General features: G+C 45.2%; 1 protein-coding gene across 3 annotated transcripts in view; it reads right to left on the bottom strand.

Annotated features, from left to right (window-relative positions):
* The window catches only part of LOC142589574 (transmembrane channel-like protein 7), a 93478-nt gene that overhangs the window by 69412 nt on the left and 9211 nt on the right, over positions 1–14855 (bottom strand). For 2 of the 3 annotated variants that reach the window (XM_075701045.1, XM_075701043.1), the window contains exons 2-4: positions 9235–9449; positions 8285–8425; positions 7711–7814 (exon numbers count right to left, since the gene is read on the bottom strand). In XM_075701045.1, the coding sequence (XP_075557160.1) occupies positions 7711–7814; positions 8285–8425; positions 9235–9243 (254 nt within the window). In that variant the 5' untranslated portion in view covers positions 9244–9449. Of the gene's footprint in view, positions 1–7710; positions 7815–8284; positions 8426–9234; positions 9450–11312; positions 11436–14855 lie in introns of those variants that run through there. The other variant, XM_075701044.1, reaches the window with a different exon arrangement.

Raw genomic sequence — 14855 nt, 5'->3', positions numbered from 1 at the left:
CCGCAAGGTGGCTATTTTCCGCTACGGGGCATGGAAAAATGTCTGCGACAGTGTGGGAGGACTCTTTAAGTACCAAGCTTCCCTGCACAACCCAAGGTCTCAAAGCATCACCGCCATTCAATCGGCGCAATGAGATGGTCTCTCCAAACTTAGTGGCAACCTCAAGAATGCAGCCCTGCTTCATGCAACTGCTGCAGCCATCAAGGAGCATTGTCAGCAAAAGTTAGTAGAATGGAAGTCAGTGCCACGTGTGCCAGGCATTCAGTCATGACGTGTGCGGGTGTGTGCCAATGATCAGTCAAGCGGACTTGTGCTGCCCGTTGCGAGAACTGCTGCTAGCCAGCTAACGGCGATAAAACCTTTTTAAGTAATAACTGCAAAGAACACATAAATTTGTAAGAGTACCACATGTCACAAGTAGTGCCGAATTTGTTCTCTCTTGCATTGCATCCCAGGAAACAAAGTAGAAAACACATTCAATGTTCTTGCACAATAAAAAAACTAAGGTCAACCTTCCTTCATTGGTGGCAACTATTTTTCTTTTGTGAACATCCTAAGAATGCATGGAGTTAGTTATATTCTGTGCCTACTAAAATGCACAGAAAAGGTTTTCGGCATAACTTTTTCAGTTTGCATTGAACTTGGCCGTGAAGCTGGAAAATATTGCAGTAAGCAGTAGCAGGACACCCGTCACCTTCAAGTTTGTTTGTTTTTTTCATACTGGGTAGACTTCTTGGGAATAAATTCTTGGTTTCATGCAGTTTTAATGTGCCTACCTAACATATAAAAATAAGCAGACAAAATAAAGATATCAAGCATACATGCATGTTCGATCTCTTGCAGAATCACCCGGAAGCAAGGCTTCTTTAGTGCAGCAAGCATAAACTTTTTTCAGCAAAACTGTTTGTCAGCCTAGTTGCATCCCATGCAATGTGTAATCTTATGCAATGTTTACATTCAAGCACCGCAAAAGTTGGAACATTAACATCATGCAATTTTTTACATATTGTCGCGGTACAACGCGGACAGAACACAGGAAGACGTTCTTCACGAACAACCGGACAATCTGTTCAAAAACAAACAGAGCAGAGACACGTCTTCTTCGTCATCACCCAATCTCGCTCTGACCCACTAGGCAGAGTCCGTTAGTGCTCCCATCGTTGTCGTCGTCTGCATAGAATACACGCGTCATTTGTCCCTCCCTACGAGAGCATCGTCCCGATACTAGACAAGAAATGTCAGTTGTGGAAGTAAAGGCCACTAGCATAGTTATTCACTCACATATGGCTTCATGCGGACAACGTGCACAAGTTCAGGATGGTGTGTGCGGCGCCGCGTACGGTTCGGATTATCGGGAACGACCTCGTAGGTGACATCACTGAGGCGCCGCAATACCCGATATGGTCCGAAGTATCACCTTAACAGTTTCTCGCAGAGGCCTCGTTTCCATACGGGTGTCCAAACCCATACTCTGTCGCCGACTTCATAGGTAACTATTCTACGGTGAAGATCGTAGCGGCCTGCGCTGTAGTCTTGCTGCTGGCAGATCCGCAAACGCGCAAGCTGCCGAGCTTCTTCTGCGCATTGCGTAAACACATCGGCGTCCGTATCAGCGTCGTCAAAGTCGTGTGAAAGCATCGCATCCAGCATCGTTCGTACTTCTCGTCCGTGAACAAGGGTGAAAGGAGTCATGCACGTCGTCTCCTGTTTCGCTGTGTTATATGCAAAGGTGATATACGGTAGGATGCCGTCCCAATTTTTATGTTCGACATCCACGTACATTGATAGCATGTCTTCGATGGTTTTGTTTAGGCGCTCTGTTAACCCATTGGTTTGTGGATGGTAGGCGGTTGACTTTCGATGGGCCGTTCCACTTAGTAGCAAGACGTGATCTAAAAGTGCAGCCATAAATGCGGTTCGTCGGTCTGTTATTACGACGGTTGGTGCGCTGTGTTGCAACACCACGTGCTCAATGAAAAAGCGCGCTACCTCGGCTGCTGTGCTGGTCTGGATTGCCTTTGTTTCAGCGTAACGTGTGAGATAGTCGGTTGCAACGATAACAAAGCGATTGCCTGCAGTAGAAGTAGGAAGTGGGCCCAAAATATCCATTCCGATTTGATCAAATGGTCTTCGAGGGACCTGGATGGGTTGTAGGAGGCCGGCTGGTTTCGTCAGAGGCGACTTGCGCCTCTGGCAGTCGAGACAAGTGCGAACGTGATGTTTCACAGCGGTGGTAAGTCTCGGCCAGTAGTACCGCTGCTGCACTCTGGCTAATCTTCGCGTGTAGCCTAAGTGACCAGAAGTCACCTCGTTGTGGCAAGCTTGAAGTACTTCCGTACGAAGAGCTGCAGGAATGACAAGCAGATAGGGGGACCCGGTCAAAGAAAAGTTTTTTTTGTAAAGTGCCTTGGCCCGTAAACAAAACGACAATAGTCCTCTTGTGAAAACTCTAGGTGGTTTCGCAGATCTTCCCTCCAAGTAATTGATTAGTTCAAGCAACTCAGGGTCGTTCCGTTGTTGTTGTGCGATGGCGGATGTGTCCATAACACAAAGAAATGCTGAGTCTTCTTCTTCGGGCGGAGCAGGTGACTCTATCGGCGATTGAGGCAAGCAGTCAGCATCCGTATGTCGTTTCCCCGACTTGTATGTAACAGCCATGTCAAACTCTTGCAGCCTTAGGCTCCAACGCGCCAGTCATCCGGAAGAATCTTTAAGGTTTGTCAACCAACATAGTGAATGGTGGTCGCTGATAACTGTGAAGTGGCGGCCATACAAATATGGGAAAAATTTCATAACCGCCCATACCACGACGAGGCATTCTTTCTCAGTTGTGGAGTTTCTCTGTACGTGAGAGTGTTCTACTTGCATAAGCAAGCACTCTTTCTGTGTTGTCTTGCCGCTGCACAAGAACAGCTCCCAAGCCAACATTGCTGGCATCAGTGTGGAGCAATGTAGGAGCGGTCTCATCAAAGTGAGCAAGCACTGGAGGTGTCTGGAGACGTTGCCGCAAGTCGTTGAATGCACCTTGCTCTTCATCGCCCCATACAAAAGCAACGTCGTCTCTCGTCAGGCGAGTTAACGGTGACGCAATTCGCGCAAAGTCTGCAATAAACCGCCGGTAATAGGCACAGAGGCTGAGGAAGCGCCTGACAGCCTTTTTATCGGATGATACGGGAAACTGTGCGACGGCTGCAATTTTTTCAGGATCCGGCCGGACACCTGCGTGGCTGACGACGTGACCGAGAAACTGCAGTTCCGCGAAGCCAAAGTGGCACTTCTGCGGCTTCAGGGTGAGGCCGGCAGACCGTATGGACTGCAGAACTGCTTCAAGCTGTTCGAGATGCTCTTCAAACGTTGCGGAGAAGACGATGACGTCATTGAGATACACTAAGCAGGTTTTCCACTTCAGACTGGAAAGTACAGTATCCATGAGGCGTTGGAACGTAGCAGGGCCAGAACACAAGCCGAAAGGCAAGACTTTAAATTTGTATAGGCCGTCTGGCGTCACGAAAGCAGTTTTTTCACAATCTCTCGGGTCTACTTCGATTTGCCAATATCCGCTTTTTAAGTCCATTGAAGAGAAGTAACGTGCCTGCCGAAGCCTGTCGAGTGAATCATCTATACGGGGAAGTGGGTATACGTCTTTCTTTGTCACCTTATTTAGCGTTCGGTAGTCCACACAGAAACGCAAGCTGCTGTCTTTTTTCTTGACCAGAACTACAGGAGATGCCCAGGGACTTGTTGATGGTTGGATCACGTCATCTTCAAGCATTTTTGTCACTTGTTGTTGTATGGCTTCACATTCTCTAGGAGCCACACGATATGGATTTTGGTGAATTGGTCTTGCCATATCCTCTGTAATTATTTGGTGCTTTGTTAGGGGCGTCCGACCGACACTGGACGTCGAAGCAAAGCAGTCGTTGAACTTGGCCAATAGCGTAAGAAGGCGCTCTCATTCGTGCTGTGACAAAGCAGTGCTAACATCAAGTACAGGAGCTGGGTCTTGCATTGGTGCTTCTTCGAGTAGTGAACAGCAGCCACGAACATCCGCAACGGCGTCAAAATAAGCCACAGCCGTGCCCTTGGGAAGGTGCCGTCGCTCTGTGCTAAAATTTGTTAGCAACAGGTTTGTGCGCCCGTCGGTGACATTCACGATTCCTCGTGCAACCGAGATACCGCGAGTAAACAACAACGTGGTTATTTGGTCGGCAACTCCTTCGCAACGAAACGGTATGTCACATGCTACCGAAACAAGGGCACACGATCGAGGGGGGATAACAACGTCGTCTTCTGTTAGACGAAATGAGTTGTGTTGCGGCGATAAGCAATGGACTAAACCGGAGCTCTCATAAAACATCACCATGCGGTCCGGGATGTTAATTACGGCGCCATATTCTTTTAGGAAGTCCATTCCAATAAGCAAATCTTTGCAACATACAGGAAGAACGATGAAAGCGGCCACAAAAGAAGAATCCCCGATGTTAACTCTATCAGTACATCTTCCAGTAGGCATCAGTAATTGGCCGCCTGCCGTCTTTATGTGAGGTCCCGTCCATGGCGTCTTTACTTTCTTCAGGCGGAAGACGAGTTCCTGACTCATTATAGAGAAGTCAGCACCAGTGTCGACTAACGCTGTCACCGGCTGCCCATCCATGAAAACATCAATGTCGGCGCTCACAATTTCTTCAGTGTTTATCGGCTTCACGTCGTTCTGCAGCAAGAATGTTGGGGGCTTTTTAGTGTCTTGTGGCGGGCCTGCAACCTTGCCCCCAAAGGTCGCCGCCTTCAGTTTCCCCGACGGGGGCTGGGCGACCTTCGTCCTCGGAGCGCCGCAAAAGTACGTCCGGTAGATGAAGCCATCTGACGTGGAGGGGGTGGAGAGCGTGACCGATGGCCGAAATCGGACCGATCATTGGGCACGCATTCGTCATTCGGGTGCGCTATTGGGGGTCCCTGAAAAGCAGCGTCGTCGCGGCGTAGCATGGCGTCGTCATTTGCACGTCGACCATAGGACCACGGACGAAAAGGTCGAAATGATTTGTCACGATGCCAGCAATGACACAAAATATGGCCGGCGCCTCCGCAGTGAAAACAGAGTGGGCACCTATCGACAGTGCGCCATACGTCGGTTCTCCGAAGTTGCGGCCGTCCCGTAGCATCGTTTTGCGGCGGTGACCAAGACGCGGCGAACGACGGCTGGCGGTATGACTGAAGCGGCGTAACAGCTGCGCGCTTCGAAGCTTCCTCTTGTGGCGGCAACCAAGCAGCGGCTGTCGGAGGTTGGTGGTACAGCGATGTAATTGCAGCCGGTGGTGGACATCAGACAGCGGCAGCGTAACTCAGGGGTCGCTGGTGGTCTTGAAGATCGGTTACCGGGAACGCCTGCCGGATTTCGTCACGCACCACTTCGGCGATTGATGCGATGGGTCTATCAAGTGTCGGTGCCATGATCTTTTGAATTTCCTCTCTGATGAGCTCTCTGACCAACTCACGCAAGGAGTTCTGATACTCGGCAGTCACTGCGGCAGCATGGATTGTAGTGCTGGCGTACAGTCGATCATATTGCCTGCATCTTTGATGAAGGGCCCGCTCAATAGCCGTAGCCTCTTTGATTAACTCAGCGACAGTGACTGGTGGATTGCGCACAAGCCCCGCGAACAACTGCTCTTTTACACCTCGCATGAGGTAGCGCAACTTCCTATCTTCAGTCAAGTTCGGGTCGGCTCTACGAAAGAGGCGGGCCATGTCCTCGGCGAACATTGTGACCGACTCATTAGGTTGTTGCACGCGTAGCTCCATCATTTGCTGGGCGCAGTCGCGTCGGTCGGCACTTGCAAAAGTTTCCTTGATCCTCTGCCGAAAGTCATGCCAGCTCGTGAGGCTACCCTCGCAGTTCTCGAACCAAGTACGGCCACTGTCGTCAAGGGCGAAATAGACGTGGGAGAGCTTTTGCTGCTCAGTCCACGGATTAATCTGTGCGACGCGTTCATACTTGTCCAGCCAGTCTTCAATGTCTTCGAAGACTGCACCGCGATAGCGATCGGGAACCAGTGGATGCAGAAAGGTTACCTGTTGTGGAGTGGGAAACCGACTGGTTTGGGGTGCTTATGGTGGACTGGTTTCGGCCATTGCGAGATGTGTGCAGCTCCTGGAGAGAGGTGGTTGAAGAGCGGAGAACTCCGGGGCAAGGCCTAGCAGTCGACGGCTAAAGCGATGCACGGGTGTCGTAACTGGTGGCAGTGCGCCCGGGCTAGATGAACTCCCAGAAGGACTCCGACGCATCAGACGCGGTCAGTACCCAGCACCTCCACCAGTGTCGCGGTACAACGCGGACAGAACACAGGAAGACGTTCTTCACGAACAACCAGACAATCTGTTCAAAAAAAAGCAGAGCAGAGACACGTCTTCTTCGTCATCACCCAATCTCGCTCTGACCCACTAGGCGGAGTCCGTTAGTGCTCCCATCATCGTCGTCGTCTGCATAGAATACACGCGTCAATATGCATTACACCATTGACAAGCTGCATCAAAAAGCAAACTTTAATCAGGCACATGCACAGGGTGAGACACCTCAGCAGCGATGTCGCAAGGACGAAGGCGACACATGTCAAGGGAAGAGCGGTGATGGCAGCTAGTGCATGCACAGAGAAGTACGAAACATGTCTAGCTACATTTAAGGACTTTATACTTTTTGTGTCACAGTGGCACATAACCAATGGCTAAATCTATGAAAATCAAATAAATCAAAGAAATAATGTGCTATTGCATTAAAAGGTCTGTGAGCTTTAGACACACCTATGAGCCAAAATTGTATGTACTGGTTTTATGTAAGGATTTTTTTAATATTATGCACAACAAAGGTGGGTCACCAGTACTGCTTTGTCAGTCAACATACAAGACATATATAACCCCATTGCTGGAGCTTCCATTTGACACACATATAACCTTCATATATATATCCACAAATACATTTGCCGAGATACTAACTGACCGACCCAGTGGCAGCAGCAGTCACGCCAAACCTAGAGGGGGCAGGCAAAGTAAGCCTCACCTTAAAATGAACTGTCACTCACTGAACATTAGAAAAATCCACACACACACAGCTCCATACTTGTTAGGAAACAGCATGGTACACAACGCAGTTGTCAGATGCATGCTGACCTTTCAGACATGCATGGGACAACAAGAATTCCCAAGTAATTGGGCAACCCAGAAAACTAGTTTCAAGAATTTTTTTTTTTTTACAACCAGCCACACAAAAAGCTTGTTTACAAACATTTGCTTGCTGTTGTTTACTGCTGTCATTTGTCCAATCACTTCATCATGGTCTGCCAAAATATTCGAGATGAACTGCTGAGATCAGGAACACATGAGCTGCCATACTGAGGCTTGTGACATTCGGGCAATCGCATAGATGCACTTAGATGACAAGTCAAGTGCCATGGCATCTTTCTTTACAAGCACCTGGCATACCCTAGGAGGCTGTGTTCAACGATGGTCACAGGATGCCATTGTCACTAAGATGTGAGGAAAATCACACAAAATACATCATCTTGTGCTGTCTCTTGTTGCCTGCACTAAAGGCACATTCTGCTGAAAGACACTGCCAACAGAATGCGAAATTTTGTTGCGATTGGTCTTTAACCATTCACAAGCAGCTACCTGTTATCGCTGTACCTCCACTGTGACGTCGCAGTCCCCCACACTCACCGAAAAAGTCTACGCATTGCCAGTGGCACAGGGAGGCTCTGAATGGCAGCTCGCATTTCCACTTGCTCTTCCTCACTTAGTGGTTCCTCCTGTCCTGAGTCAAACTGGAGGAGAAATTAATTCCTAATTAAAAAATGAATGAGGTGGAGAACAACAGTGCCCCAAGCTTTGCAGTTAACTAAATCTGCTGAGACACCCCTGCAAGGTGAACAGGGCTCGTCTTATTATTCACAGGATAAAATGCCAAGCTTGAAACTGGCTGAACCAATCAAATGCGCATGGAATGACACAACACTCAGGAAAAAAAAGATAAAATAATACAAGCTCTTAGATGTGTTATTCCTTTCCTTCACCTCTATACTGCTTGGATGTTTATTTTGTTTTGGCAACTGCCACAATATTTAAAAAAGGAATGAACAATACAACTGCACATGAGGATTCTGTGAATATGTAGGCTGAGGGTCCTCATGTTTCGTCACTGTTGATCACTACAGCTAAGCATGGCACTTGGCTAGTACTCATCAGTCAATGAAAACCTGAAGTCACAACTCAAGGATCTCCTCTGATCACCTACCACTGAATCATAGGCATCAAGGCCGCCTGGAGAACGCATGCTAAGGGCACGATTTAAGCAGCTGGATCCAGTCCGCCGTCGATGTGAAGCAGACGACAATTGCCGCCGCACAATCAGCGTGTCCGGGTCTTCAATGGATGCCTGGACAGCACAAGTTTTAAAATGAGACGCCTGAAAGCATAATACACGATTCCGTGTTTCTCACATGAAATCTACAAATTCGACATGTGGCATATGCAGGTATGGTTTAGCATAATGAAGAAAAGATGCACACAGCATTCAATAGCACAAAAATTACATAATACACATATAAGTGGCTCTATTAGCCATGCAATGAAAGAGTAGTCATCAAGAAAATTAAGTTTTTCTGCAGGCATCAAATACTCTTTTACTGAACACAATGGTGCTGGTGAATTTGTATTGCGCACCTCAATACTTCAATTTGGAATAAACTAAAGGAAGATATAAGCATGCACTCTCAACCAAGATGGTTGCATGCATTAAGTCTACTCTGGCAATGCCACTCCTGAGAAGTTTCTTGCAACTACGGTCAAACCTTGATATAACGAAAATGGGCGTAGCAAATTACTAGATTTAATGAAATAAATCAAGAATGTTTCTTACCACCTCGTAATGAATATATGCCTATAACGAATGTTGGATATAACAAAGGTATTTTTGTGTCAGATGCAGCTTTGTAGTAGCAAGGTTCTACTGTAACAACAAAGCTGTAAATGTCATGACACCAGTGGTGATGTCAAGAGGTGGTTACCAATAGGATCAGAGCTGACAGCAGAAGAAATTTGGTTCGAATTTATGGGCTCCCTGTGATGCGCCATGCAACAGTATTTGGTTTAGAAGATTGTGTTTAGGTGCTCTATGCACAATACCCATTCATTTACCAGGTTCAAACTTAAGCTCCCCACCACCATTAAAGAAGCAACACACACCCTTGACATGGCTGGCAATGTTGCAGCAGCGAACCGCTCAGAGTAGGCAGTGCTTCGGCGCCGTGATGGCAGCAATGTGCAAACTGCCCGCGCCCAGTCACGGTGACCACTCCAGTGTGATAGGGTGTTGCAGAGCTCGCCAAGGTCAGTCCTGCTGCACCGCCGCCCAAGAGTGTATTGCCAGAGTCGCACCCGCTCCTCCTCCCGCTCGGTGTCTGCAAGGCAAAGCACAAGAGATACATGAGCAACCTTACACTTCCTGGCTAAAGAGATTGGAAGGAGAAAACAATATGAAAACAGCAGACCACAGGCCCACCAAAACAATGCCTGTGCCATACCAATGCAGGTGAGGACAACACTATTTGATTACTGCTTGATACAAGACTGACATATGTCCGTCGTCTCTGCACTCTTGCCTGTTCCAACTGGGCATGTGCCATGTAGGCATTATCTCTTGTTGAATAAAATCATCAGTACCGGCACTTTTCTTATGGTTGCACCCTTCATTTCTGCAAATGTTTGTTCGTGCCAGTGCTTATGTTAACCACAACAACATATCACCAACACCATAAGCACGAGATGCAAGAACCACCTTTCAGGCATGCACTGAAAAATAAACTATGCTTCTGCACAAACTACAATTAGTGTAAATAAAGATATTAATGTTTTGACTGAAACTCTATACCAGCAGTCTACTGTAAGCATATGATATCTCCTTCTCTCTTCTTTATGGGCTTCTTATTTTTATCATGTTGCATTCATGCCTTCATATTACAATGTCATTTTTGAGCAACTTATCGAAAAATTTATATGTGTGGTTGTCTTACAGGTCACTGTCAATGTACATGCCAATTACAGTACTGTGTATATACTCAGAAAATGCGAATGATAGGTGTACACTCCTTTTGCTCTATACTTTGCACCTTTGCCAAACTACTGTTGCATTCACTGCAAATTTACAGTGCATATAAACTTGCCCTTATGCAGGTGTCTTTACATAGTAAGCCATGTCTTACACAGTAAACCAACTGTGTGTATTGTTCGCTCTGTTTTGCATATGTTGTACTGCTGCCTCTGCCTTGTAACAGCCACCTATATATCATCAAACTGTCTTCAGTTTTTCATGCAGGCAGCTATTTGAGTGAAGAGGGCACACAAGCTGAATAAGATTTCTGCTGGGATTACTAGGCATGGCACATTGGGTGTTTCAGGTTAATCACACCTGATAAAGCTTAACTTCAATATGGCCAAAATGTGTTTCTCCTTCCAACCAAAGCCATTAATCAGCTTCTCCCATGCAATACAGCATAATTATGGAGCTTAAAATCCCAAACCACCAACTTGATAGGCAAACACATTAACCGTGCTGAGAGATTCTGTCAGAGCCAACTATGTATAACATATTTCCAATTAAACAGCTGGCTGCAAAATATTGTGACATCACAATGGGTATCGGAGAGATGCACATTTATTCATCTGCATTTCTGTGTGGTGGCTCTGTATTGCTGAACACTGCGTTTATATGATGACACGAAGACACAATTTACTTGTTCACCTTTCTGAAATATTTGTTTATTAAAACATGTGCGAGTAACAAACAAATACATTACTCTCCAATTTGTAAAATTACACATTTCACAAAGAATTCCACTCTAATAAGGTCAAATGTAGCAGTTTCACATAAGACATGCATAAGCGTCAAAATTATTTGTACCCTAAAGAGAGGTCATAAATATTTAAAAGTGTACACACAATGAAAGATAAACTATAAATCGATTGAAAAATTCAAAGGTAAATTACTGCATTGTTTGAGCTGCTTGAAAAAGTACACTTTGGCTGTAAAATTGGCCAGAATGGTGATCACAAGAGTTTTACTCATTGATACTGAATAAACTGTATTTTCATTGGACACCAGAATGTGGCTTAACATTAATCCTGGCTCTAGAGGAATCTACTGCTTAGGTGAAGCCATGATGTAAAGCAAGGACTAACTACTCTTCTGGTCACTTTAACTGGGAAAATATTCAGAGGAAGGTATAGCTAAATGCAAGAATGTGCTTGATTAGTGTTCTACTGACCTGTGCAGCAAAGCAAACCTATATAGAGAAACCTCCAATAGCATCTGGCTGAACTTTTAAGGAACAAAAGCTTTCAAAACAGGCCAACAAAGCATGCTGCGCCAGAGCAAGCGACAACACAATGTAGCTTAAAAAAGTAATTCAACATGCAAGTGAGCAATTGAAAACAAAAAAATGAAAATTGTTTTCTGCTCATTCTACCACGTGGAACTATGCCTTTCTCCTACAACAGGGTACACTTCTCCCTGGCTCGTCTTGACACAACAATGGCTCATGTGTCATTTTCGAAAGCTCCATGGCAGCAGTGCCATGACAACTCAGTTTGTACAGCAGCATCACACAAGCCAGCCCAAACTAGAGTAAAAAAAAACTGTTGATGGTAGTCTTAAGCAGCTTCGAAACATGCTTTAAACATATTAACAAGTTTTTGCCCTTCGTGACTGTAAGGAAGCCTTCAGTTAACTACATTGATATTCAAATAATTCAATTTCGGAGAGAGAGAGAGAGAGATCTTCAATGGAATGCACACAGTTCTGTGAGCATGTAGCTGTCTAAATGCTACTCTTCATATGGAAGGAGATTACGGACAGAAAGACCCTAGGAGGAGTAGAAAAATGGGGGACAAAGAGGGGGGTGAGAAAATATTTCATTGTGGCATGTAATTGCTAGTTGCATAGGTGCTGTGCTAGAGCTTATCAATTAGGCCAATGTCTTGATGGGAAAAAGATATACAAAGTTTGACGCTGCTTTGAAGAAGAAGGCAGAGGTTTGTATGCTCCCCATCTGTAGTGGTTCGTGGGTACCAGAGCCATTCCTAAAAAAATAAACAAGTCCTTTTATTTGTGTTAACTGGTCATTCCAACAAATGTGTTCCATGGTTCCTAACCACCACAGTTATGACAATAAGTATTGGTGGTCCCTCCAAAATGAGAATGTGGCATTCTGATGAAGCCAGTGATTCAATTTTAAGCTGACAAGATAGCTGATGCTGAAATCTTGAATTTAAAGTGGGATCAATTAAGTGAAGAAAGTGATGCTGATGAATCGGCAGACTCCACAGGCAATTCCTCTCCGAATCGCCAATGCATAGAGAATTAATAAAATATATTCACCTCAAATTTCTTGAATATAGACCTCTACAGGCAACTAGATTAGCTTTTTCATTTCCGCATATGCTGCAATGTCCAGGAATCTACCAAGATATGACAGTGTGGACAGCAAAAGTAGCTAGTGGCAGTGGCTATACACTTATGTAACTTATGCCTCACGGATGATGGTTATGAACCTTGTTAACACTACACATGTTCTGCACGGTCACTTTTGAGTATGTGAAGATGAGTGAGTCATCATGCTGGTGTTTGCTAAAGAATGTAAAGAATGGTGTCTTTCATACATAGCATTCAGCTGATATCTTGACATTAACAGTTCAAGATGGTAAGGGAAGTGCTGACCAGTAGACAATATGTACAAACCATACAACGATCTCTAAGCAACACAATTATCAATGAAGATATGGGTCAAATCCAAGCAGTATTCCTTCATGGTGTGGCCCAGGGTGATTGGTAGAGTTCTAGCTTGAGGCACAGTTTTCTTCGTACTGATACCAGGAATATGTAGGCCAACTTGTAGGAATGAAAGTGTCCAAAAAGGGAAATTCAAAGGCATGAGCTGTTGCACCTGGGCAGGAATGGAGGCAGATTCTTTGGATATATTAGAGATAGATTAGAGATAGATTCTTTGGGCAGGCTATAGCCTGCCCAAAGCCAGACTTTGATTAGATTATGGGGTCTTACGTGCCAAAACCACTATCATGATTATGACGCACGCTGTAATGGGGGACTCTGGAAATTTAGACCACCTGGGGTTCTTTATACTGTGCACCTAAATCTAAGTACACAGGTGTTTTCGCATTTCTCCCCCATCGAAATGCGGCCGCCATGGCCGGGATTTGATCCCATGACCTAGTGCTTCGGAGCCAAACACCATAGCCACCAAACAACCAAGGCGGGTAAAGCAGGACTTAATGAAGTTTCAGCAATGAATATGAAAAAATGCTTCTCAATTGTAGACATGTCGAAGATTGATGCACATATTCTTTTGTGTTAAACGAAGGTACCACCCTTGGTGGCTACGCAACTGCCAGCATCCACAAACAGCATCCCTTCTCCTGGATTGATGCCGAGGGTCCACACCATGTTTGCATCACAAGCCTTGCCTCACTTTTTTCTCTCCTGCTTTCTTGCAACATGGCACAATTTCCAATAGTGTTCTGCACTCTCTGCATATTATGAGGAACACTGAGTTGTTCAAACATTGCTGCTGGATATTTTATTTGTGCGCTGCAGGAGAGACCTGAGATATGAAAAGGGAAAATTGTGAAATCTGCTAGTGAGGCAACTGCCTACATTGAAGACAAAGGCATTTGTTAAAATTTTGTGCTGTTGTTGAATCATACATCAGTGTAATATTCTCTACACACAATCGACATCGTGTGATCTCTGCACTGCCCCCATTATTTTGCAATGATGATGTTTAGAGGGCCCTTAAACCACTTGAAGATTTCTTACATAATAGTAGCTGTGTACCCTTCTACAATAATAATTATGCCAAAGGAATTTTCTAGGGATATGCAAATAGTGATTTTTGAGACCGAATCGAATACAAATCGAATAATGCCAGAAGTGAATCGAATCGAATACCTTTCAAATAGTTTTCGAATAATGAACATTCATTGTTTGGGATCTCATCGGCCTTAGTGCGATTAGAAGAACTGGTGAGGCTTATACATTGCTGAATAACGGACATGTCCTCTGCTATAGAGGTCTCTTAGATAAGAAGCAATGCGGGGTAGGATTCCTAATCCATAAGGACATTGACATTGTATGGGATATCATCGGCCTTAATGAGATTAGAAGAACTGGTGAGGCTTATACATTGCTGAATAACGGACATGTCCTCTGCTATAGAAATCTCTTAGATAAGAAGCAATGCGGGGTAGGATTCCTAATCCATAGGGACATCGACATTGTATGGGATATCATCGGCCTTAGTGAGATTAGAACTGGTAAGGCTTATACATTGCTGAATAACGGACATGTCCTCTGCCATAGAGGTCTCTTAGATAAGAAGCAATACGGGGTAGGATTCCTAATCCATAAGGACATAGCAGGCAATATTGACGAATTCTACAGCATTAATGAGAGGGTAGCTGTAGTTGTAATCAAGCTAAATAAGAGGTATAGACTAAAGGTAGTAATAGCCTACGCTCCAACATCCAATCATGATAATGGGGAAGTAGATCAGTTTTATGAATATGTTGAATTAGCGATGAGAAAAGTGCAAACTCAATATACTGTAGTAATGGGTGACTTCAATGCAAAAGTGGGGAAAAAGCAGGCTAGTGAACAAGCAATGGGCAACTATGGCGTCGATTCTAGGAACACTAGAGGAGAGATGCTGGTAGAATTCGCAGAAAAGAATAAGCTTCAAATAATGAACACCTTTTTCAGGAAGCATAGCAACAGAAATTGGACCTGGAAAAGC

Source organism: Dermacentor variabilis, chromosome 8 (assembly GCF_050947875.1).
Source record: "Dermacentor variabilis isolate Ectoservices chromosome 8, ASM5094787v1, whole genome shotgun sequence".
In the NCBI taxonomy this organism is placed as follows: Eukaryota; Metazoa; Arthropoda; class Arachnida; order Ixodida; family Ixodidae; genus Dermacentor; species Dermacentor variabilis.
The sequence above is the reverse complement of the archived record's forward strand: the minus strand, read 5'-3'. Positions and strand labels throughout refer to the sequence as shown.